Below are 25,518 nucleotides of genomic sequence, written 5' to 3'. Positions count from 1 at the left end.
CCTGGGCAAGTGTCCAGTGCTCCCTAATGAAGCTTTAACACCATTGATTGCTTCACAGGGGTATATCTCAGCATCTTAGAAATGCTTTGTAACCACAATCAGTGTAATGTTGTCAGCGTAACCCCGCGCCTCCTCCGGAATGTTACATAATTATACATGATATGTCACTGTAGTGGGTCCAGTACGGAGCCCTGTGGGATATTCACGGAGACAACGTACGACTTGGGTTCATCATCAGTGACATACCAGAACCTCCGATCTTACAATTAGCTCTAGACGATGGCAGCAAGATAGGTGAGAACACAACATATAAGCCTACAATCGAATTGAATGCATTCTTTTGGTTATGAAATGTTCATCAACCTATGCTCAAGGTGTGGGACAGCGAATCAATGCCTGAAGACTGGCAAAGAGACATTTTCTGCTCCATACATAAAAAGGGAGATATCACACAGTGCAGCAATTATAGAGGCATCCTGCTGAGTACCACCTATAAGATATTCTCCGCTAGCTTGCTAAGCCGGATAGCCTCATACGCTCAGAACTTCATTGGCCCATACCAAAGAGGCTTCGCTTCAGGCAAATCAGCAACAGATCAGATTTTATCTTTTCGGCAAGCGACGGAAAAACTGTTGGAATATGGAGATCAGTTGCACCATCTTTTCATCGACTTTAAAGCCGCCTATGATATTATAGCCAGGGTAAAATTGTACACGGCCATAAGAGAATTCGGTATCCCGACAAAACTGGTAAGACAGACTAGGATGATCCTGACCAATGTGCGAGGTCAGATAAAAGCAGCAGAATCACTTTCAAGACCATTCGACATCAACAACGGTCTACGACAAGAGGATGCCCTATCATGCGTCTTCTTTAACCTGGCCCTGGAGAAAGTGATCCGTGATGCTGAGGTAAATGTAAGAAGAACGATCCTCTTTAAGTCCACCCAACTACTGCCCTATGTTGACGATATCGACATCATGGGACGAACGACCCGAGATGTATAAACTGCCTTCATCCAGATCGAGCAGGCGGCCATTGGGGCAAGATTTTGGGCTGCACATCAATGAAGGCAAGACAAAGTATATGGTGACAACCAACCAACCAAGCAACAACATCAAACCGCACTGGTCAAACGAGAAGAATAAAATTAGGGGACTAAAGCGATATCATGACCGTCAGGTTGTGGATAAAATCCGGCTCAATAGGCTACGGTGGGCGGCTCACTTAATCCGTATGGATGAGGATGATGCAGCCCGGAAAGTCTATAAGTCTGCCTGAGATGGAGTGATGGCGCAGGTCAGGATGGCAGACAGCTTTTAAGGATATCGAATTGATGGACCTCGGCGCAAAACCGGGATGTCTGGAGTTCCCTATTAAGGCAAGCCTAGAGCGGATACCGGTTGTTGTGCCCTTGATGATGATGATGATGAATATTGGATGGTACTACTTTTCCATGAATTGCATGCTTGGTCAAGTCAATAACCAATTTGATGGTGGCAATAGTTGACCTGAATTTACGGAACCTATACTGCCGACTTGAAAGGCCTGCTTGGCTCTCAACAACCGGGGGTTATCTGTTATAGATTACCCCATTTAATATTTGCCCAATAGTGTCTAGAAAACATAGGCGGCAGTATCCACCTCTCCCGGTTTCGTGCTGCAGGAAATATTCCCGCAGGTGTGCACGTTTTGAACAACTCAGTGGACATTTCCGGCCTGAATTTCACGGGGAGCTTAAGGTCCCTTTTCGGTATTCCGCCAACCTCGCAGTTTTCTTGTTATCTATTCTACAGCAGATCTTCAACAATTCGTCTGTGATCACTGCCGAAATTGCCACAACATTCAGAGATCACTGAAAAGTGTACGCGCCCCTCTCATGTTGGGAAAATGAAACCTCGATTACTTTCAACAAGGGGTTACGTAACGCGAATTGTAGCATGACCAGCATCTGAATGGTCCCATCATAATTCTATTGCCGCTCCCACACGAGTTCACGTTGCGTCTTGTTCTCCTGGTTGGCGAGATTAAGGTTTTTGTGGGTTTTCTTATATACATGCTCTTTTTGTATCTCCGTCTGGCTCCTCGGCAAGCTGATTGAAGCCTGGCCAATACATTGACAAAAGTTGGGCTTTCTACTAGGGAATGTGTCCCCTGGACATAGATGAGTCACATGCCATGGCGATGCATTATGTCACTTGAAATGCTTTTCCATGTAGACCAGCATGATGTGCTGCTCGGACCTGGTCTGGTCAAGAAAACCTTATTGACCCTGCAATGATTGAAGTATATATGCTGATTTTCCGGTCCCATCTTTCGTTCTCCTCTTTCTGTGTATCTGGCTGACGCACGCACTATTCTCAGAAACGGTTATATCCGTTGACATAAAATTTGGTAAAATGGTTGGAACTGGGAACCCCCAGGCATTCTTCTACATTGAGCTTGAGGTTAAGTTACGCGTAAAAGAGGTGCAACTTTTTTCTTCACCGAATATATCCATGTAGGATATCAAATGACAGGTGTCACTTGGTACTTCTCGAAGAAGATTTTGATTTTTAACTTTGGTTGCGAAGGGCAGGTGTTTAGAGGTCCGAAAGGGGTCAATTAGCTTTACTCTCAGAAACTACCCAACCAAAAAGTCTGAAGAAAATTATGGTTGTCCATGCACATAGTATGCAGACTTCATCGATGAATGCTCAAATATAGTGAATAATAGTATATTAATATTGTTATGAAAATCTCCTTAAGTTCGTCCTAGATCCGTAAGATTGCAGTAGTATAGGTTTAAATGTGAAACATCATTCTGGAAAGTTTGGTAAAAATTAACAAAGTTATAGTACTACAGAAAACAAAGTTGCATCTTTTTTCTCAATTGCAAAATACTGACGAAATGTCAGTACGAGCTGCGAGCTATATACAAATGGAACCAATGTATACCCAAATATTTTTACATATAGGTTCTATGAAACCGTTCATATATAAAGCGCTAAGTTTCCAATTTCCGATTTGTTCCATATTGTCTGTGCTTTCCTGTCGCTCAGATGGCGTTCTATCCTTCTCAACAACACGATTGAAGAACTTACTAAGCCAGTGTTGAGTCCTTACTCTTTGCTTTCCAGAGCTCAGCTGCAATGTCTTCAGGGCCTGTTGCTTTCCCCGGTTTGATTCGTTTGCCTCTTCGACTTCTGTCCTACTGGCAAGTGCAATATCTCCAAACGATGATGATGATCGCAATCCAACACTGGTACATATGTTCCGACGTGTGAAATTTTTACCCAATAAAACCACCCCCTAACTACTGTTTTTCTATAAACCGTGCTCACCAGCGGCGCTGCGAAAAGGAATATAGAGCTCATCACTCAAGATATAAGTAGCCTACGGGTGAATCGTGGGCGACCAACGTTTGGCACTATCCTTGCCAGGACCATGATAACATGGGACCCCTTAATGTAAGCATGTTGTAGGTGCTGGTTGCAATTTAGCCTTGCATCTATCGTCACTCCAAGGTATTTGTTTGTCGGTTTTGAAGTGATGATATGCTTCCCTATTCTGATACGAGCAGTGGTTTCCTTACCGTACCTTTCAGCCACTTTTTTCTAGCAGTGATTGCTTCGGATGAATATAATTCCACCTCCGTCAGATGTTTTTCAACAACAATCACTGCTATGTCATCGGCGTAATTCTCGGCAGCAACTAGGATGTTGAGAATATCATACATCATACATATTGTTCCACAATAGCGGTCCCAGAGCAGAGCCTTATGGAACATCCTCTGATAAAATGTATTCTCTGGGCCCACTCTTAGTGTCGTACCAGAACTGTCTACCTGTTGAATAGCTGTCGACAAGCGCAGTTGAGTAGCTGGATAGACCAATCGCCGCCGAAGACCTCCTTATAAGATTCCAACTGGCCAAGTTGAACGCATTTTGCATGTCAAAGGTAATCACTGCGCAATACTTCCTGGTGCTACCCTTTCCATGCATCGCATTTTCAGGTAAATCAGTGACCAGTTTGATGGCATCGACGGTTGATCGGTTTGATAAGTCTCGAAGACTCTTCACAACCGGGAACAATCTGTTAATGATTATTCGCTCCAGCATTTTCCCCGTATGTCCAATAGACATATAGGCCTGGTTCACGAAAAGACTTACCAGGTGTAGACAAAAAAACTGACCTTTTTCTTTTCTATGCCTTGGGGAAGATCCCATCAACCAAGCATGCTTCAAACAAATCTACAAATATGTCTCGTCTCGACTTAACAGCCAACTTAAGGGTTTTATTTGGTATACCGTCGAGACCCGACACTTTGTAGTCTCCCAGTCCACCGCAAATCTTCAATATTTCTTCCGCCGTTACTGGGGGTATTACAGTCAAATCTAAAGGAGTCTGCAGACTGTAACCGCTTGTGCTCTCCTGATGAAATAAACCCTGGGCAATTTTCAGTAAAAGATGGGGACATGTAATTTGTGGAATTGCCTCACCTTTAAATCTCCCCATTACGACCCTGTAGGCGCTTCCTCATGTGTCTATGTCCGTCTCTGCCCAAAGTTGTTTGAAGCAGTCGCTCCTGCTTCACTGTATAGCCAGCTTCAGGTTTCTGCGAGCTTCCTTGTTAATACGCTGCTTCACCTCCTGTTTAATCCTATCCATTGTTCTCTGGGCCGTTCGTCTGACCCGATGACACGCCGACCGAAGATCAGACAGTTCACTATTCCACTATTCTCAGCGTCGATGAGTCGTATGCCGTCGCGATACACTCCGTGATATGGAGTGCTCGCCAACTGTACGAACTATAGTGTGTGTGTCCGAACATAAGTGGGGTTTGCAGATAAATTTCTGAAATATGTGAATATACCACTAACATTATTTGTGCAGATATCGGAACGGGATGTATTTTGAGGCCTAGATTTCATATAGATGCACCATCGTGTTCTGGACACAGTCACACGGAAAATCGAACGTCCAGCGCCCTGTACAATGCTTTATGCAGATGATGTTTTCTTATCATCTAATAGCAAAAATGATCTCGAGTAACTTCTCCAAAAATAGAATGATCGCCTCATTCAACACGGTCTCAAATTCAATCTGAATTAAGCTGAATTTTTGGCAACCGATCCCCATGAAATAGGCACTATCAGTGGCAGTGACCTGCTCAGAACTGAGCGAGTTAAATACCTCGGGTCAACGCTATCAGCCAATGGAGAACTGCGCTATGAAATTGTTTCACGCATTAACGCAGTCTGGATCAACGAACGTCTCAAATCTAAAATTTAACGCAATGTCGCCCGTCCTGTCGCCCTCTATGGTTCTGAATTTTGGCCAAATGTAAAAGACAATGAAGGACGTCTTGCGGTAATGGAGACGAAGATGTTGCGTTCGACTACTGGCGTGACACGTTTTGATCACACCTGAAATGAGGATATCTGCAACCGTCATGGGGTTGCACCGATCGTGGAAAAGTTGCGAGAGAGGCGTCTTCGATGGTATGGTCACGCAATTCGTGCAACGGGAATTCACTTGCCAAGATTGGCCTGAACATGGAAGTCGATGGTAAACAACCAAAAGGCAGGCTTAAACAACGGTGGCTTGATACGTTGGATGGGGATTTAAAAGCCTCGGGATTGCACCCTGATCAGGCATTTATATAATAATAATAATAATCGTTGGAGCAACAATCCATGTTGGATCAGGGCCTTGAAGTGTGTTAGAGCACTTCATTCAAGACCGTAATGGTACACTACAGTACACTGTAGTAGGCAATGTGGTCATCATTGCGCTCGCCCGAGATTATTACCCTGATTTGACTCAGGTACTCATTCACAGCTGAGTCGACTGGTATCCGACGTCAAATCACGATAAAAATTCCACTGCCACCAGTAAGATTTGAACCGCGACCTTCCGTACGACAGCCTTGCGCTCTAACCACTCAGCTATCCGGACACTTAGGCAGGCATTTGATAAAGCTAAATGGCGAAACTGATCACGAAAGATGCTGGATTTTACCTAATAGTAACACTTAGTGCCAAGCATTTGGCGTTGGTTACTGAGAGAGTCCGTCAACAACTTCCCGCAAGATCGAACATGTATGGAGCATAGTTTGAAGCAGACTGCATAAGAGGGACTATCTCTGTAGCTGACAGTATGATGCGAACTACAACCAATCTCTCGAGGCGCCAAATTTTCTGATTCCCCGAGCCACTGGCTTATAGTTCACCTTCTTCTCCATGTATTTCCGTTTAATATTGCTATTATGGGGGATAGCAACATCAATAATATACGTCGAACCACACATCAACTAATAGCACGTTAGGCGTGTTGTGCGATATGTGGCGGCCAGTTAGAAGCGGTTAGATCGGTTCTCGTCCATGCCAATATTCCGAAGCGCGCTTATTTTATTCCTCCCCGAGAAATGCGATTCCAGTACCAGCATCACACGTCGCGGGGATTCGAACAGCAGAGCATCCTTCAAATCACCAACCGAGCATGGGTTCCTTGCAGAATTCCTAGGTATTTGTAGAAGTTTATCTCGGCCATATCTTGGATGTGGATGAATATCATGGCTGAACGTGTCTACTATTCGCAACAGACTTGTAAGCTGACCGTCAGTACAAGTATACAACTTGATGCCATCTAAGTACATCAAGTATCTCATCTCGCACTGAGCACGTAGGTCATATTTGTTTACAAAACCATGCTCTCTAGCATCATTCAGTAGCCATGAAAAGGGGTTCAGTGTAATGCAAAACCAGAGGAGACTCAACGAATCCGCCTGGAAGATGCCTCTCCGTTATGAATACGCTCTGAGGTATTGACAAGGTTCAATGCAACCCTTCCAGGACTGTCGTCAAAAACTTTATTAGTTTGGGATCAATGCGATACAGACATAATCGATACAGCAACTAAAGAGATTTCTTAGGTATCTAATTGCTTGTCCTTCAACTACCGAGTCGATAAGGAGTTGCTCTTTGCAACCCCTTGACCCAAATCGGAAGCCTTTCTGCTCCTCGGACAGAATGCTTTTGGTCTCGAGGTGCGCATTGACCCTTCCACCAATAATGGACGTTATGAAAGTGTAGAGATTTGGTAAGCAAGTAATCGGTCTTGTATCCGCGGGGTCCTGCACCATGTCCTTTTGGGGACAAGGTAGGTATTTCCCGCAGTGAGGAAGGGTGGAAATTTCTCCGGCCGGCTAATGATTGGTTTAAACTACGGGCCAACCAACTGTGTATAATGGTACATTTTTTATAAAAGAAATTCTGCACCCGATCCAAACCTGGGCCCCTCGAGTTCTTCGAGCTATTTATGGCTCGTCGAACTTCCTCTTCGGTAACATCCGCAAAATTGATGCCCGATATAGTGGTATGGTTCACTCGGCATGCTCAGCATGCTGGGCGGGTAATCTCTAAAGTCCACCCCAATATTGTTTCGCTTCCGTTACCGAAACTATACTGTCTAGATGTTGTTTTGGAATTCGTTGAGTGATCTGAAAAAGCTCTGATTGTTCCTCGCGTAAGTTTTGAACATGTCAGGACTGATTTCCCCATTTTGTCCTAACCGACTGCATACGACAGAAAGTTTCTGGTTTAGTGTGTCCAGAATTTCAACTACGGGTATTTCACTGGCGATGACACAGTTCCCATAAACCTTCTGTACTTTATTTTTAACCCGTCTGGTGGCATTGCTGATGCTGATTTAAATTCCTGGTCTATGCAAAGGCTCCATCTCCAAATATTCTATGCAGGCTTTTTGGAATTCGTCTCGAACCTCAGCGGAAACCTCAGCGGAGACCTCCGCCTGACGGTGAAAGAGAGGGCTTCGGAGAGTTCTGAAACTGTTGCCTGCAGTTGCCTGGTGCCTGGTGTTGTTGATGGTGACCAGCTTCCGCGGTCACCTAAAGTCGCGTAATGCGGTACTAGTCTGCGATTCGCTGCACAGTCACGGGAAACGTAAAACGACGAATCTCTGGTGCAAACGGCGGTAATATGTTGTGCCCGCCCCAGCCGTTATTTCGTAGTAGGAGCGGATGATGAAGAGGCTCATTTCCTCAGTCCACTTCATGCGCTGCCTATGCGAACCTGTCGCCATAGATTGTAGCAGAACAGATGCAGCAGGAGGAGCAATGCTCCTGGTCATCGTGGCGCCTAGACAGCGAACCGCCCCAGGATTAGCGGTTTCGACGCCGTACTGCCCATTACAGGAGCCCAACCCAGTCACCCACTGGTTATAAGTACCGGGCGTCAAATTTCTCCTTTTTCTCATTTGGGGTTTGCCTGTTATACCTAACTGCCAGGTGTGGTGATCGCTTCTTCAGTGAATAATCAGTTAGACTCCAAAGTTCCTGTACTTTCCTCACCTGCCCCCTGAGACGCTGCGGTGGCGTCCAGCCATTCAGACTGAAGCTCCTCCTTTCACAACCGGGCTTGGGACCGGCTACGACTGTTACTATTAATTTCATTTTACACTTTTGCGACGCAGCTTCATTAAATTGTACATTTACAAAGTATGAAATTCTCAAAAATGTTGTTTTCTCACTGTTACTACTTCAGAAGGGGATGCTCTTAAACATACATATATAAGTATTAGACTATGGAATAATTTTTCGAGATACCGTTAAATCGAAAAAAATGAACTATCTATCGTCTTTTATAAGTTACTCAGCTCCAAATATTTGTAAGCACGCACACACATAAACATTTCGGTAGTTCTATGGCTACCGTGTTGGCAGAGAACTTAGTCCCCGATCAGAATAACAATCCTTGCTTCCAGTATAAATGTGGAATTGTTGAAAAAATGTGGCTCAAGTTCCTAAGCAATGCAGAATTTCATCAACCGATAAAAGTTCTCTTCCATTATTGTAAATAACTTTTCTATTTGCCTATAAGCCGGTATAAGCCATGCAAGCGTTGAAAGGTTGAAATATGTCCCTTCTGTTTCCGGGGCACAAGCTAAATAAGTGGATATAAAATAAAAACCCAACAAAGAAAAGCTCCATGACTATTTTTCGCGGAGGCCGGCTTATAATATCTTATATGATATTCACACACGTGGAACTCATTACCCAATTCGAAATCATGTTGACTGACAGTAATTATTCTTAGTGCATGGGCGCTGTTTGTCCTTTTCCAAATAGGTTTAGTAATTTGATGAAAACCCGTTTCCAAGAAATAAGAGCTGAAAAATTAGTTCATATACGTTTCCGAATACTGTGCACACCATTTAAGCCACATATGTGAGTACGTGGGTACGGTATATGTACGTATATACAATAATGTTTCCTACTTCCTGGAGTATTAAACATATGGGGTGAAAACTTGTTTATTCTCGAAGTGAAGAGTATCATAAATAGACACTCACAAAGGACGTGAGACGCTGACTTAGCCTGTTTACCAAATATCACCACTCTTTTCTATTTGCTTACGTGGTGAAAATATTAGTTAATAAAGTACCTCACTAATTATACGTTGTTGTTAACGTGCTCAATTTGTCTGAGGGATTACCTTAATGAATGGTGGCAGGATTCAGGTTGCTTGTGTAAGCACTTAGAGACTGCTCTTCCTGAATGTAACTGACTTCGAACAGGAGTCATTTTCACAAGGCTCTTTTTGGAACATCTGCTTCTATAAATATGTATGTGATGCTAGCAGAGGACGTTAATGTATTTTGTCATATGTGTTCATTAGTGCAAACACTTCAACAGAATAATGCCAACTTGGTTTGATATGTTTTTTGTTTGTCCTCAGAATCGGGTTTCAACTTCATCATCACCACGGCCATTCTCACTCCGCCAAGCAGCCAACGGAGGGAGTGGGCAAGCAGAACGCCGATGAGACGCTGAAAAATAATTCCCAGATTGTCTTGGCTGCCCCGAATGCAACCAACCAGGAGACCCATTCATCAGCCACTACCCCGACGAGCTCGAGGCACAGGATTGAAAAGGAGACTGGCGGCATTAATATTGCTGAACATGGCCAGTTGTATCAGTCGATGTCAGACGATGCTGGATTAGTAAATGTTGTTTCGAACAGTGGCGGGCAAACCGGACAAAACCAGCAGCACCAGCAACAGCACAATTTTGCTGCCCCAGAAAGCTCCAGTGTAGCTGTTAGGGAGAATATAAATGTGCGTGCAGCATTTATTCATGTTTTGGGAGATGTACTGCAGAGTGTTGGGGTTTTTATTGCCGCACTAGTAATTTATTTTAAACCCGACTGGGCCATTGCTGACCCAATCTGCACATTTGTCTTCTCAGTGATTGTACTGTTCACTACTTTCACCATAATGAAGGACGCATTATTGGTGCGTGTTAACCATGTTAAAAGTTTTCGATGAAAATGTTAATATTGCAATATTTCCCACAGGTTCTGATGGAAGGTACTCCAAATTACTTGCACTACGCCGAAGTCATGAATGTGTTTTTGCAAATTGAAGGGGTCGAGCGCGTGCATAACTTGAGAATATGGGCTCTGAGCATCAATAAAGTCGCCCTATCCGCTCATCTGGCAGTCAGTAAGTAAACTATCGCTACTTTGTGTATTTATTAATTCACATGAAGCATGAAGTGTTTTCAATGTTGAAAGTCAGGAAGTTATTTGATTGTGAAAATTGTATCACAACAAGATTTGCCATTTCGATTTAATGAATTACGCATTTTCCTAACCTAACTTAGTGTTGTCGGTTAATGCTCCAAAAAATTGTTTTGGTACTGTTCACTCTGTTCAGAGTACTCCTGTAGAAGTTAAGTGGATACTGATAAACACATAGTGTCCTGTATTCTCCGTAAAGCGAATTCGATACAATGTTATCATTCCAATAATACAGGGTGCGGCAGCATAACTTCCTTTTTTAAAATGCGCGCCACTCAGTTAGTTGATGTCATAGCGGAGCGCTAGTGGTCTCGTTCAAGAGGGGATACTGTAAAGTTTTGTCCCGACATGGTTCAGTCGCCATCAGGCGTTGGAATAGTGAGGAGCGTGCATTTGCCGTTGAGGTTTACTTTTCAAGCGGATGTTCGGTTATTGCAACACAGCGTGCATTTCGGAATCGCTTTAATTTAGCTCCGTTGGCTCCCGTCCCAGACCGCAAATCAATTGTTACATGGGTCACTACATTCAGACAAACTGCAAGTGCGACAAAAGGAAGAACTGGAGTCCCTCGGCCCGTTAGATCACCTGAGAACATTGAAGCAGTGAGAGCGTCAATGTTGCGATCGCCACGGCGTTCTGCGCGCAAACACGCATCTGCCCTTGGACTATCCGATCGTTCTGTGAGAAGAATTCTTCGTGATGATCTTCATTTTCATGAACTTTCAGAACGTGACTTCAATTCTCGGATGAACGCGTGTGAGCTCCTTCTTGATGTCGTTCCCGAGGGTGCTATTGTTTTTTTAGCGATGAAGCCCATTTTCATTTGTGTGGGTCGGTTAACAAACATTTGATTTGATTTGAAGACCAATATCCAAGAAGAAATTGCCAACATAACACCTGCTATGCTAACAAGACTCATGACAAACGCCAGAAATCGGTTTACGCAATGTATGGAGAATGGGGGACGTCACCTAACAGATTTGATCTTCAAAACAATGTAAATAAAAACTTTAGAGATGTACCTACATTATAAAAAATAAATAAATATTTTCCGATGCATACAATAGTTTTTATTGAATTTTGAAAAAAGGAAGTTATGCTCCCGCACCCTGTATAGCTAGATTGAACGTATATGAGATTTCTGCGGACTAGCTAAATTTTTGCGTTCTCTCCAATTCAATTTCTCCTTCTTGACAAGCTGACAGTTGGACAGGCAGACATTGAATCGATTCTAATAAGATTTTGTTTCACACAAAACCTTAAAAGGACCTACTTGCAAAGCTCTGGAATTGTGTAATGTACTCCTTAATATTTAACTGTTTGTACCAGCTGAATGTCCGCCCCTGCTAAGGTGGATAGCGTGCAGTTACCCGACCCGACGTTCCCAGTGAAAATAACTAGTCCAATCCTCTAGCGCTCCCCGTGAGTCCATTATGGATGCACCAACTGTGGATTACATGCATTCAAGCGGTTACATATTGTGCCCACAAACTTGCCAATAATTATTATTGTCCTTCAGGAGCTATATGAACGTGTCCATAACTCCTTGTGGGCAAACCATAAGACAACCTGCCTCAATAGACTTTAGTCCGATCAATATGTGGATCTTTCTTCACTCGTGCATCCAACTAATTAACATCGGATCGAATCCATGGTATGTTGCCGCGAAATAGACGTAATTGATGTCCATGAATGCTTCTAAGGCGTATTCCTTATCGGACATCGCTTTCTCACTTTTTGCCGTTAAATGCCCATTCACTCATTCCAGTGATACTACTTTGCATGCCAGAGTCCAGTCTTTTGAGTTGGAGTTGGTATCTTCGCAAAAGCCTTTTCATAATAATCGTTTAGCCGACCGACCTTATGCTCTTCTTTAGAACTTTTTGAACCTCCTTGTACCGAGCAAGCGGCTGAATTAGACTTCAGAGCGATGCGTCTTCATTTTGTACGTCCAATTTGTGTTACGTGGACTTCAAAATGGTGTGGGTGGAGTTGAATCTATACCGATTAATAAACCTATGCGCCTGCGATCCACGAGCGTGATATCGTTTCATATTCTCCACTCTCCGACAAGAGCCGCAATGTCAGGGGATGTCACCATGGTCTCGATGACCTCTTGCCTGACCACGCTGAAAAAAGTAAGTAAGTAAGTAAGTAAAAAAGTACTTTTTAAACAATGGTTGCTCGGAAACTCTCTCCAGGGTCAGTTGCGCACCCTCCAATACATCGTTGAAAGAGGAACAGTACTCTCTGAGCCACCCGTTCGCGCTTTCATCGACAAAGTTTATTCATAACATTTTATGCCATGCACCGACCGACTCAAGTATGGTATAATCCTTGGCGAGGATGTAGTCCTTACAGCTAGAAGGAGTTTTCTTTTAAGCTGCTCGCACCGCTCGGTATCAGAATCGGATGGATTGGTGTCGTCATACAAGATTTATCCATCGGCTTCGATAGCCTTGGTTGCAAATGAAGACTTGGCCGTTGCTGGCCGAGTCCTCTTTGCAGTCATCTAAGCCGAAGAGTTGGGATCGTCGGGAGACCGCTGTCGCTTTGATTTGTTCTTAAACGTAGATGTCCTAGACGATCCTTTCCCTTGAACGTTGGGGCTACCCTGTGGTTGTGCTTTGACCGGAGGCGACTTGCCCGGAAATGGTTTGCTCGAAGGCTTTTTATCCGGATGCTGTTTACTTGCCCGCAAGTAATATTTTAGCCTCACCAGGTGGTGCTGATTAAAGCCCGGGGTCAAGAGTGTGGGCAGAATGGGGCGGCTTCGGCTCGTCGACTCGTTCGACTGGGTCTCAATTGGTTTTGTTCCCACTTGAATAAGTGGAGAGTCTAAGTTTAGGCAACTTCGCTCTGAGTTGGATCCTCATGATCGAAGTGCTTTTGTTTTGTTTTGTGCTTTGGGTTTTTAATTTTTTCATAGTTGACTGCCATGGCCTTTGTTTTACCAGGAAAATATGTTGATTTAGGCAGACCCTTACTTTGCCAAGACTGATTCTGCGCTTCTTAATAAGTGAGATTGGCAATATGCTTCCATCTTCATCGGTTCCTTCGAAGTATTTGCCTCGATAGCACCAATCACCGTCTGTCTTTTTGTCGAATAAGATCACCTTCGATGACGGTATGATCATGGGTAGGCACGTTATAAGTCTTTGTGTCGAGTAGTAGTCAGAAGGCAGCTTTCTCGATATAGGGCTTACCTGCCTGTGGGGCGTGGGCGGGAAATGAATCATGCGATCAGTTGAGATAAATAACTTCAGCGATAATAAAATGGACCAACTTCCATGGTCGCGTTCTATATCGTAGCTTTTGGCATCACACCATCAAATTTCTTGTAGATCGTAGAAATTATTGGGTACCACCCCGAATCCAGGTGGCAGGGTGCTTTTCCGATACTGTTTGCTGATTAGATCAGTTTTTACTCTGCAGCGAACTGCGTGAGCGGTTGCACTTTGGCGCACGTTAATTTGTAAGATGAAGACTGGACATCACCCCGAGCGCTCCATGATTCCTGCGGATTGTTGATGCCTACCTGGCCGCATCTGCGAAATGCTCCCTTCCGATAAGACCCCCGACAGGCAACATTTGAAAGGGGATTATCCGAATTTGTACTTTACATATGACCCAACGCATTCTACTGTCAAGGGAGGTTCTACACTAGAATCCAGAGGCTTATCTCCCTTGTGTCGTTTGTTGTCTTCGGACCTAATTCAAGGAGGACTCCGCTATCCTTCCTTTTCAGTACGTGGAGCAGAAGTTCCTTCCCCACTGTTTTCGGGCTCAAACTTACAGCGGATCTCACTGAGATCTTCCGCAAATCTACTGCCTTCCGTTGGTTCAATGAGTTAAGCGGAAGATCTAATCTTCTTTCTGTTCCTCGTATTTTCCTTTCGTGTTCCACGTGTCTTCACTTTGGGCGAACAGCTTTCTAATAGCGCAGCGCGTTGCTTTCTTTTTCCCCTTTTTGCCGTCTTTTTTGGAGCCTTGGATGGGATCTTCTTCAGACGCGTGTTCTTCTTTTCGCTTTTCGGTCTGCAACGGGAAGTGTGGTGGTTTCTGGTTTGGCCCCGCCTTCTGTTACTGTTCATATCCATCTGGAGAAGAAAATGCAGCCCAGGAGTTCCTCCAGTTCGATCACTCATGTCATGTCTTTGTTGACGATTTGACAATTTTCTTTAGAAAGGTATGTCGTCTTCAACTGCTGCACTTTTCGCAAAAACCTTTCCTTTTCGGCTATTGCAAAGGCAGTTGAGTGCGCTCCCACCCGCCTTATATCTAAAGCCATATGCCCTACGACGCAGTCGAGCAATACTATACACTAACCAACCAGGGTCTCGAAGGGGGTAACTCCGGTTTCGTCCAGGGCAGAGGCAACTCTTCAGACGCTGCCTCACCTCTGCCCTGGGAGCAGCGTGACCGTGAGTGGCATCAGATGGAAAACGCTCCTTTATAAATTCAGAAAACACGCCAAGGGTGCTCAAACTATTGGTTTCGATTGGATATAATTCGCAGCCTTGGCGTGTTTTTCTGAATTTATAAAGGAGCGTTTTCCATCTGATGCCACTCACGGTCACGCTGCTCTCAGGGCAGAGGTGAGGCAGCGTCTGAAGAGTTGCCTCTGCCCTGGACGAAACCGTTTGTCCTATAATTTTTGTAATGCTTGGGTGCCATGCCCCAAACGAGAGATCCGCGGACCAAAGAAACGTGGGAGTAAGTTGCTCTCCATTTGGTCCGGTCCAACAACAAGTGGTTGTGGACTTAGGATCCCTCACTTATCCTAAACAATTACTTTTCAATTTAGTTAATTATTTGTTATAATTGGGCAGCCATTCGTTTTAATCGCCAATAAATGAATATTTTTCCTTATATCTGTTTTTGTTGGTGTAATTGGATAGGGTTGCCGCTATTTTACGTTTACCTAACCAGAGGCCGGACGAGCATCTAATAATATTAACAAATCGTCCTTTATATGTGAAGCTATTTGATAATTTCTGAATCTCTTTAATCTATATGCCTCAGTAAAGACTTTTTTTCTAGAACCTGGCGCTAATCCCAAGAAAATATTACAAGATGCCACATCAGCGGTCCACATCAAGTATAACTTCTTTGAAACGACGATACAAATAGAAGAATATTCAGCGGAAATGGAAGATTGCAAACAATGTTCACAACCTGGAAGTTAACATTTTATTCTGCTTTGATAAATCAATAGTGAATACTATTGTATCCTCCCTTCTTGATAATTGTTTTGAAGAAAGGCTTCGGCACGACTGGAAAGTGTGATCGAGAAATCCCCTTGCTATCATCTCTACTGTTAGCGATAATATAGACTAGCATTTGCATGTGTAATCTAATATTGTACATAATTTGTCAATAGAAATCAATCGAATAAATTATTTGAGATATAAAAACATCAAGATTATGAATATGAAGCTTTGATAAGCTCCTTCCCAAACCAATTTACATCCTGCCTGTTATCTGGCTTTTCAGTCACCCTTGCGCAGTCCATAGTAAATCCGGCCGCCTGTTGGAGTGAAAAAACCATCTACGTATTGGCAAGCCGGACAGCACCATCAGTTCAACTGTGGCCGTGAAAGGCATTGAAACGCAAATTTTTCCTAAAATCATATAATATTTATCCACATCGATAAGTTCTGGGCATACGGAGATATGGCAGTGGATTGCAAGGGGCAAGACAAAAGCACTTTGTTTTACAAATGTACCGACCCAGGACATAAACCGAACACTTGTGAATCGCCAAAGTGCTGTGTCCTTTGCAAGGATCGCGGAATACAGAAAGAAGATGTAGCTCATATTCTCGGTTCTGGGCGTCCAGGTCGTCAAAGAAGAGTTACAGAAAATAAACAAAGAAAAAAGTCAAGTATCATGATCTACATCCTACCTCTACCGTCTGGCAAATACCTACCGAGTGAAACACGGGGAAAATTGCCTTTGGAAAATTTGTCGGACTCTAAAGAAGGGTAAACCAGCAATAAGACCCAGGCGCAGACCAATGAACTGCAACTGAATCATTAGTTCATTCAACAATGAGCCTTATCACCGCAATGGGATGCAGTGACTCCCAAAAGGAAACTGCGTCCCTGAAAATTACTCTTGTACTGGTGGATGGATGAAATTGGAAGTCTACGAAGGAACGTTCTCCAAATTCGGCGAATTACAAGAGACCAAGACGAGGCGACGCTTAAATACGCAGAGTATAAAAGGAGGAAAACGGAACTCCGCTACGAAATCAACAGGCAGAAGGTCCGCTGTTAGCAGGAACTAATCAAAGATATAAAAAGAGTGCCAGGGCCCCTCGAGTATAAGCTGGTTACTGAAAAACTCGGTGCCCATCGGTTCTCCTGTTCTATAGAATCAACGAAAATGGGAAAAAATCGTGCAGGCTCTTTTTCCTGTCTACCACATCCGAACTGACGTTGTCGATGATGTAGTGAATACTGAGGAATGCCCATTCTTCATTGCAAAGGAACTAGAGGAGCCGGTTCTGTCCATTAAAGACAAAAAAAACATCAAGATCGGATGGTATTTCCAGCAAAGTATTGAAACTTGTATGTAAATACAAGTTGAACTTGCTACTCGACGTATTCAACGCGTGTTTGACAGCGGATGTTGCGAGATTTGTGCTGATAAACAAGGGCGAACCTGAGGCGCCGTCAGCATATCGTCCGCTCAGTATGTTAGACACAGCGGACAAGTTACTTGAGAAGCTCATCAAGCCAGGACTGACTGATGCAATACGTGCCACTGGGGTCTACTCACCAACACCGTTGGCGAATAGTGCTCCTTGTGCCCCTACAGGTGAGAAACGCTTTCAATTCTGCGAAGTGGTGCCATATGCTTGAAGCGCTAGAAAATCGTTGCCATACTCCAAGCTGCCTATTGCGGGTGTTGAGCGATTATTTAAAGGATCATGCCCTATTCTACGAGACCCGGAGCGGAGAGCGCAGAATAAAGGAAATATCGGGGGCAGCTCAGGGATCTATACTTATACAATAGCCTTCTACAACTCGAGAAATTTGATGAATCGCATCTGTTCGGATATGCGGATGATGTTGCGGCACTAGTTACCGCACGCACGGTTGAGAAAGTCAAACGCAAACTAGGAATGGTGATATGGCGAGTAAGAAAATGGATGGTTGAACATGGATTCTCACTAGCTCTGGAGAAAATTGAAGTCATTGTGCTGCCCAAAGAGGGGGTTCCTACAGTCCTCCCTATGCAGATTGGTGAAACCATGGTCTTGTCGAAATCGGCGGTGACATATCTTGGCATCATGATAGACACGAAGATGACTTTCTTCAAGTAGAATCACAACACCACAGACAAGGCTGCGACTAGATTGTTTGCGATTTTTCCACTAATGTCCGCAGCGCCTAGCGCATATACAAAAACAAGCGGCTCTGCGACTTCTGTCCGCCCTATCGTACCTTCTCGGAGCTAGTAGTAATAGTGATAGCCAGAGTTATTCCGATCGCTCCCCATGCTGCCGAGCAGAGGCTTATACGAGTATACCTTATTAAGACGTGTGGTCCTTGTTCAATCGAAAGCACGGTGAGGTTGACTTTTACCTAAGCCAGCGGCTCAACCGGCCTGAGTATTTTCAACCTTACTTGCACACAATTGGGGAATAACGGTCGCCCGACTGACTTTATTGCAAATATGTGAAGGATGATATCTGCCACAACTCTTTCTTCAGGCAACGTCGAGAAAAGATGCAGCAACAAATTCGATAGCAGTCAGATGGATGGCAGTCTTTTAATTTTCTCTTCGTTTACCTCACACCAAGAAATCTCTGCCCGCATTTCGGAATAGGCTCGGCGCCTTGGAGGACAGGACTGAAAGCACGGAAGGAACTTAGAGCAGCGAGATTGGGAGGCTGACGTTATACCCCTTCGACCATCGCGCTATCAAACGGCTTGGTGGCGTTGAAGTGCTTGAAGTGATAAACGATTCCTCCCAATGTTCTGATTTCTGGCAAAAACCACCGACGTGGGAAAATTTGCCGAAGCTCTCTTAAGAGGGGTAAGCGTGCCAAACGACCCAGACGCGGATAGAAAAACTGCGGCTAAAGCATTACTAAATGGAAGCAGTGAAGATTGAAGGGACCGTGCAACGAGTTGACGTTCTCACTGAGGGGGAAGTCCTGTGGCATGGCAACTCTCTACTTTAAGGGAAAGGAAAGGACTACTATGTCCAAATTCCGAGTGCATAACGCAGCGGAAGAATCTGCCTGGTGACAATGGAGACAGGTATAACATCACCGCCAAGTCGACTCGCTACGCGCTTTTAAGGTTTTGTATGAAACCAAAACTTAAAATTGATTTAATGTCTATTTGTCTGTCTGTCATATCTGATTTACCCGGAAATAGCTGAACCAATTGTCACGAAATTTAGTGAGAAAATGTGGTCATTTACCAAGTGGCGCTATTTGCTGATGAGTTTGAAAGGGAATGTGCACTCCCTGCACAGAGATGAAGTTGATGAGCAGCTAGCCAATACCCTGTCCCGATATAGGGCTAATGTAACAGCGTTACAGGAGATGCATTGGACAGGGGACCGGTTTACTGGAGAAGAGCCGCTACACTATATATTTTAGTGGCCATCCAGTAAACCATGCCCTCAGAGTCTTTTTTTTTAGTCAACCAAAAAATGTAACCTCCTGTTATCGGCTTTTAAAACATAAGCGACCGGCTATGCGCTCTCCGCGAAGCAAGTTTACAAATGTAAGCATCATTAACGTTCACGCCCCAATAGAGGAGTCTGCAGAGTCGGAGAAGGATACCTTCTACGAGGCAGTAGAACGAACCCGCGAAGCCTGTCCCAGATATGATATCAAAATCATACTAAGGGAAGGAACCCGTATTTAGACGATACGCTGGCTCCCATAGCTTACATCAAAATACAAATGTTAACGGCTGTGGATTATTCAATTAGCAATATCTCACGAAATTGTTGGAAATACCTGGTTTGCGCGGAAAGGGGTTCACAAACATACATGGGCCTCTCCAGATGAAACCACTTTCAACCAAATTGAGCACGTGTTGATCGAACCCCGCCACCTCTCAGCCTTGATCAATGTCAGAACATATAGGGAGGCCAATATAGATTGGGATCACTATCTCGTGGGCATGGTGCTCCGAGCTCGAATAACAACACCACCCAGGATCCCCTCTGACAATCAGGTGAGAGTTAACACTCAAGCCATCAACAACACAGCCCTCCGCGACACCTATACGAGGGAAATGGATGCCGCAACAAACGCAGTCAACAGATGACCTGGAGATGAAGCACCAACAAATGATCTTCACAACCACCTGAAGAACGTTATCATTGATACGGCCAGAAACGTACTTGGCCCCAGCCGCAAAAGGAGTCGGCAAGCGATGGAAAAACTGTTGGAATATGGACACCAATTGCACCATATATTTATCGACTTTAAAGCCGTCTATGATAGAATATCCAGGGTAAAACTATACACGGCCATGAGAGAATTCGGTATCCCGACGAAATTAATAAGACTGACTAGCCTGACCCTGGCCAATATGCGAGGCCGGATGGAAGCAGCAGAATCACTCTCAAGATCATTCGACATCAACAACAGTCTACGACAAGGGGATGCCCTATCATGCGTCTTCTTTAACCTGACGTTGAAGAAAGTGATCCGTGATGCTGAGGTAAATGCAAGAGGTAGGATTCTCTTTAAATCCACTCAACTACTGGCCTATGCTGACAATATCGACATCATGGCAAGAACGACCCGAGACGTACAAACTGCCTTCATCCAGATTGAGCAGGCGGCGCGAGATCTTGGGCTGCACATCAATGAAGGCAAGACGAAGTATATTGTTGCAACGTCAGCACCGAAAACCAATCAACCAACAATATCAAACCTCACTGGTCGAACGGGAAGAATAAAGATAGGAGAGTACAACTTTCAGACCGTTGATAATTTCTCCTATCTCTGATCCAGCCCGGAAAGTCTATAAGGGCTATATCTATGGTAGAAAAAGAAGACGAGGCAGACCCTGCCTTAGATGGAGCGATGGCGTAGGTCAGGACGCCAAACAGCTGTTAGGGGTATCGCATTAGTGAACTTCGGCGCAAAACCGGGATTATTAAGGCTGGCTTAGATCGGATACCGGTTGTTGCGCCGTTGATGATGATGATGATATTTGGTGAAATTTTGCTTTTCAAAACGTATATGTTTATGAACGGCAGGAACTACGAGGACATTTTAGTTTTCCTTTTTTAGATTTTTTTTGTTATTTGTTTTTGTTTGTTTGTTATTTGTATGAATCACTCGCGACAGAAAGGTGTATGCGTACATATATATGTACCAATTATATTAATTATAGCACAAATTGTGGATTGATTGGGGTGAAGTCAGACGAAGGGCAAGTTGAAGGCAATCCATGATAAATACTTGAATTGTCTGCTGAAGCCGTTTACCGAACAGATGGCTGTGTGTTGGGGAACTCTTTGCTGAGGCGGAGGGATTTACGTATGGGAGGGTGTGGTCACCACACAAACTTATAAAAACAAACAGCTGGTGGACAACGACTAGAACAGAATGTGTGGTACGGGGTTAAAAATGTTGGACCATCTCATTTCTCGCTACACTGTAATAGCACTGGTGCAATAAATGGATAGTCATAATATTTTATGTAAGATGATTCATCAAACCCTTGTGTACAAGCATGGTCTGATCACGGGAACATGTCCGGTTTGCCGATATGAACCGCAGGTAGTACTTGATTACTGGATACATCCAGGGATTGGCAAGAATTACAGAATCGATATATACCGGCAATGCTTTCACTTTAGCAGCACAGGGGGAATGATGTTGCGGAGTAGCCTCGACTTGATGTTGATGTTGAGATGGGTTTATTTCCAGAAGTTGGGCAAAACAGGGAAGACAGATATAGCTTTCTTGTCGAAGTCCCCTCCACGTCGCCAAGGTTCGGTCCGATGGCAGAGTATGTTATTCACAGTTTGGCGCTAAGAATGGGACTGAAGATAGACGCCAAAAAAAAACAAAGTACTCAGTCTGACTGTTCATCGCACTCTTCCTCCTTCCGCACTAACGGGCCGAACTTTAAAGGTGTTGATCAATTTGTATATTTAGTACACCGAACTTGGTGTCGTTTGACCACAACGGTAAATCCACCCTGGCTGTTTTATCCAAAATAGAAAATCATTTGATCAAAAGAATTAATAGTGGATAGGTCGCAAATTAGGAAAGGATAACAGGATAACAACTCCCTTGCGGGTTCCGTCATGAAAACCGTGGATGCAGTTGAACCACATTGCATAACAAAGTAACAACAATTGTATTAGCATCGCATTGCGTGCTGTGAACAAAGGAATGTAGCATCACTGTTCGTTGTCCTCACATCTGTGCATAAAGTTCCTTAGTATTCACTACAAGAAGCGATTAAGGCTGCTCAGATCTCTATCTCATCGAATAAGATTATGAAACTTTTACCGACTAACATGTATAATATCTTCAAGTTGAAAAGTTTCACATCCAAAGGTAAACCCATCAAAGCGGGTGTCCCCCTAGGAAGCGTGCTAGGATCATTACCGTATCTGATATTTTTTTTCGATTCACTAGCTGATAATCTCCTTATATCCACTTTCGTGAGCAACACACTTTTGAGGCATTGTCGGTAATAACTAACGGCATTGAAAATTTGCGCAAACGAAAGCAAAAACTGTCACTTTATGTTTACTGTAAACCGAAAATGTGTCCCCCTATTTCGTTGAGGGAAATCGAAATTAGGTGATAATACCAGATATCTAGGTTTCGATCGATGCTTATTTAGAAAAGAAGGAACGCAAGGGATGCAAGTGAACTTAAGATTCGGCGAACACAAAGGTGTGCTGCGTTCAGTGTTCTACGTCCTTTGTAATATAAGCTTCGTTATGTAGCAATGCACACTGCCCACAGTCAGACGGCGGTCAGACGAGAATAAGTACTACAAAGAACGCAGCATTTTGGATGTAGAACTTAGGTTGCGTTCTATAAGGATCGGCTCTAAAAGTAAATAATATCTACGCCAATCAATAGTTTTCATTCGAAATCCAGATTGTAATTAATACTTTGGGTGCAACGGAAATTTACGAAAAATACCAGGTGTGGGCATATGAAACTGCGGTTTTTGTGTGAAAATGAGACATTTATTGGAAAAAAAGAAAAACGCCTTTATCCAAAATATTTTTTATCTGCAGCTACACATTTTCCCATCTATCCGGGAGTTTTTGGACAATATAAAAAATTTCTTGTTTCTTCAGATCAAACCATTCATCAAGCCATCTTTCGACCTCGCCATGTATTCCCAATGCAAGAAGAATAAACACAGCAGGTTCATCTCCCAGCGCATTGTTATGATGAGGGAAAATCATTGCGCATTCGACCGTCTACGGGAAATACACGAAAAAAACTCCACACGTGAGGTCCGGCATTAATGCCGGGTATTTTTATCCAGTGCTTTGTTGTGCGGCCACGTGGTTGCGAGTTATGGCATCGCACAACTGTTTATGACTATATGGGCTATATGGGATGGAGAAACACACACATTTATTATTTGCTCCCCCAGTTTCCAGTCTTTTCGTTAGTCGTAAATGTGGCGAACTAGAGAACGATCAATTCATGATTTTGATTAAAATCAGTTCAATATCTGTCTGTCTGTCTGTCTGTCTGTCACACGCACTTTTCTCAAAAACCGCTATACCGCTTGACTCGAAATTTGGTGAGAAGATGAGAACTGTGAACGCCCAGACATGTAGTGAGTTATTTCCTTCTACGTGGAGATTTAGGGGGGGGGGGGGGATGTAAAATTTTTTTTCACCGAATATAGTCATGTGTATCAAATGAAAGGTTTTGAGATTTGTTAAAAAGGCGGGGAGTGGGAGGGGTGGAAAGTGATGATTTCTTTAACGGACCCATTTTCAGAAACTATCTAACTAAATCTGAAAAAATTTATGAAGCTACATCTATATGCTGTCCAGGCCGATGTCTGTTCAAATTCAGTTAATACCATTATTATTAATATTTTTGGGAAAATTGAGTAAAACCCCCCTTAAGTTTTTTATTTTTTATTATTATTATTATTATAAAAGTTGGTGGTAGTATAAAATATACTATGAAGTATATTATCCCCAAGTTTCATTAAAATCCACCATTACCATTAGTAACAAAGTTACAGTAGCTCAAAGTTGGCTTTACCCTGTAAATTTACTGCAACTAAATATCGATATCACACTTAAGTGGGTAGTCAGACATTCTAAATGTATATACATAACGGGCTGCGTACAAATGGGATAGTTCTACATTCAAATATACTCACAGAAGAAGCACACAGGACCTTTCGTACCTGAAGCGCCAAGCTTCCGGTTTCCCGACTTGTTTCGCTTTCTCGAACGAACTTTATTTCTCACCGCCCGCCGCAATTCGATTGAGAAAAGTTTTTCTGTTGGATCGCTGAAGCAGAATTTCTGATGTGTTCTTCCTCTTCTCTTTTTGCCTCTCAATCAGTTGACGAGGTACTCTTTTTCCGAATCTGCGATGGGAAGCGCTCACAAACATAGTGAATTAGTTCACCGTTTGACCTTATAAGTATATAGTTGGCATTCGTTGCTGACTCAATGTCATCCATCTTCACTCAAATTGGCCTCCAGTTCTGAGGTTAGAAACTTTTTTGCGGCTTGCCACGTTCTTCACTACGGATATCAAAATTGCCACTTTGTACACTGAGTAACAAAGTTGTACACTGTTATTTGGATAGAGAATAAATCGCCAAGAGTGTTGTTAAAAATATTTCATGCCAAAATCCTCGGCACATGTCTTCTTCCTCATATTTAACCTGTGCCCCGCTCACAAGCTGCGTCGGCCGTAGTGATCGATTGCGCCATTTCATTCTGTCATTTGCCTGCCGCTTTCAAATCTCTGTCTAGCATATCCAAACGCCGCTATTTTGGCCAACCTATTGATCGCTTGCAATCGATTTGGATGTTTAGACCAGTCTTAGCATGACTGAATGAATTTTCATTAGCTCTCTAACAATTTTTCCACGATCGGTGCAACCCCATATTGATCGCGGGTATCCTCATTTCGGATGTGATCATTACTGCAAAACGTCCTTTATAGTCGGCCAACGCTAAGAACCATATAGGGTACAGGGCGGACGACATTGCGGTAAATTTTAGATTTGAGACGTTCGTTGATCACAACGCCAGTTGTGGAACGCCAATTCATCCACGTTGCCCTAATGCGTGAATCAATTTCATACCACAGTTCTTCATTGGCTGATAGCATTGATCTGAGATATTTAAGTCGCTCGCTTCTGGGCAAGTCAGTACCACTAACAGAGATAGTGCCTGTTTCATGAAGATCGGTCGATGAAAATTCTGTTTTATTGAGATTCAAACCGTATTACATGAGGCGATCATTCAATTTTTAGATAACCTGCTCAAGGTTACCTTTTCAATAAGACGATAGAAGAACGTCATCTGCATAAAACAGTGAATAGGGCGCTGGGCTTTGGATGTTCTGTATGACAGTGTCCATAAAAAGGACAAAGAGGACTGGTGAGAGGACGCTTCCTTGATGAACACCAACAGAGACACGAAGCGGTTTCTATACATCCGTCATATTTCGAACTTTACTTTTCGGATCGTAGTGGAGCAATTGAACCCACAGCGCACAAGTTCTTCTGGCTTTACTTGCCGTAAAGCATACCAGACGAGTACATATGACACAGAAATGCAATATAAAGGGAGCGATACTTCTCACGAGGTCTCTCCATGAGTAACCCCGCAGCGTGTATTGCGACAGTAGTTCTTGATTCAGTAGACTTGATTCACGCTCATCTGAATAATACGGCGAATACTGCTGTAAAGAATGCGT

The 25,518-nt window shown here is 43.6% G+C and overlaps 1 protein-coding gene across 3 annotated transcripts in view; it reads left to right on the top strand.

The window, feature by feature from the left end:
• LOC119652812 (zinc transporter 2) overlaps positions 1–16,006 on the top strand; it is a 188,014-nt gene extending 172,008 nt beyond the window's left edge. For all 3 annotated transcript variants that reach the window (XM_038057136.1, XM_038057135.1, XM_038057137.1), the window contains 3 exons: positions 9,741–10,296; positions 10,359–10,506; positions 15,627–16,006. In XM_038057136.1, coding sequence (XP_037913064.1) covers positions 9,741–10,296; positions 10,359–10,506; positions 15,627–15,772 — 850 coding nt within the window. In that variant the 3' untranslated portion in view covers positions 15,773–16,006. The remainder of the gene's footprint in view (positions 1–9,740; positions 10,297–10,358; positions 10,507–15,626) is intronic.
• Positions 16,007–25,518: the final 9,512 nt, after the last annotated feature.

This window comes from Hermetia illucens, chromosome 3, assembly GCF_905115235.1.
Source record: "Hermetia illucens chromosome 3, iHerIll2.2.curated.20191125, whole genome shotgun sequence".
In the NCBI taxonomy this organism is placed as follows: Eukaryota; Metazoa; Arthropoda; class Insecta; order Diptera; family Stratiomyidae; genus Hermetia; species Hermetia illucens.
Note: the sequence above shows the minus strand (reverse complement) of the source record. Positions and strands in the feature narration are given on the sequence as shown.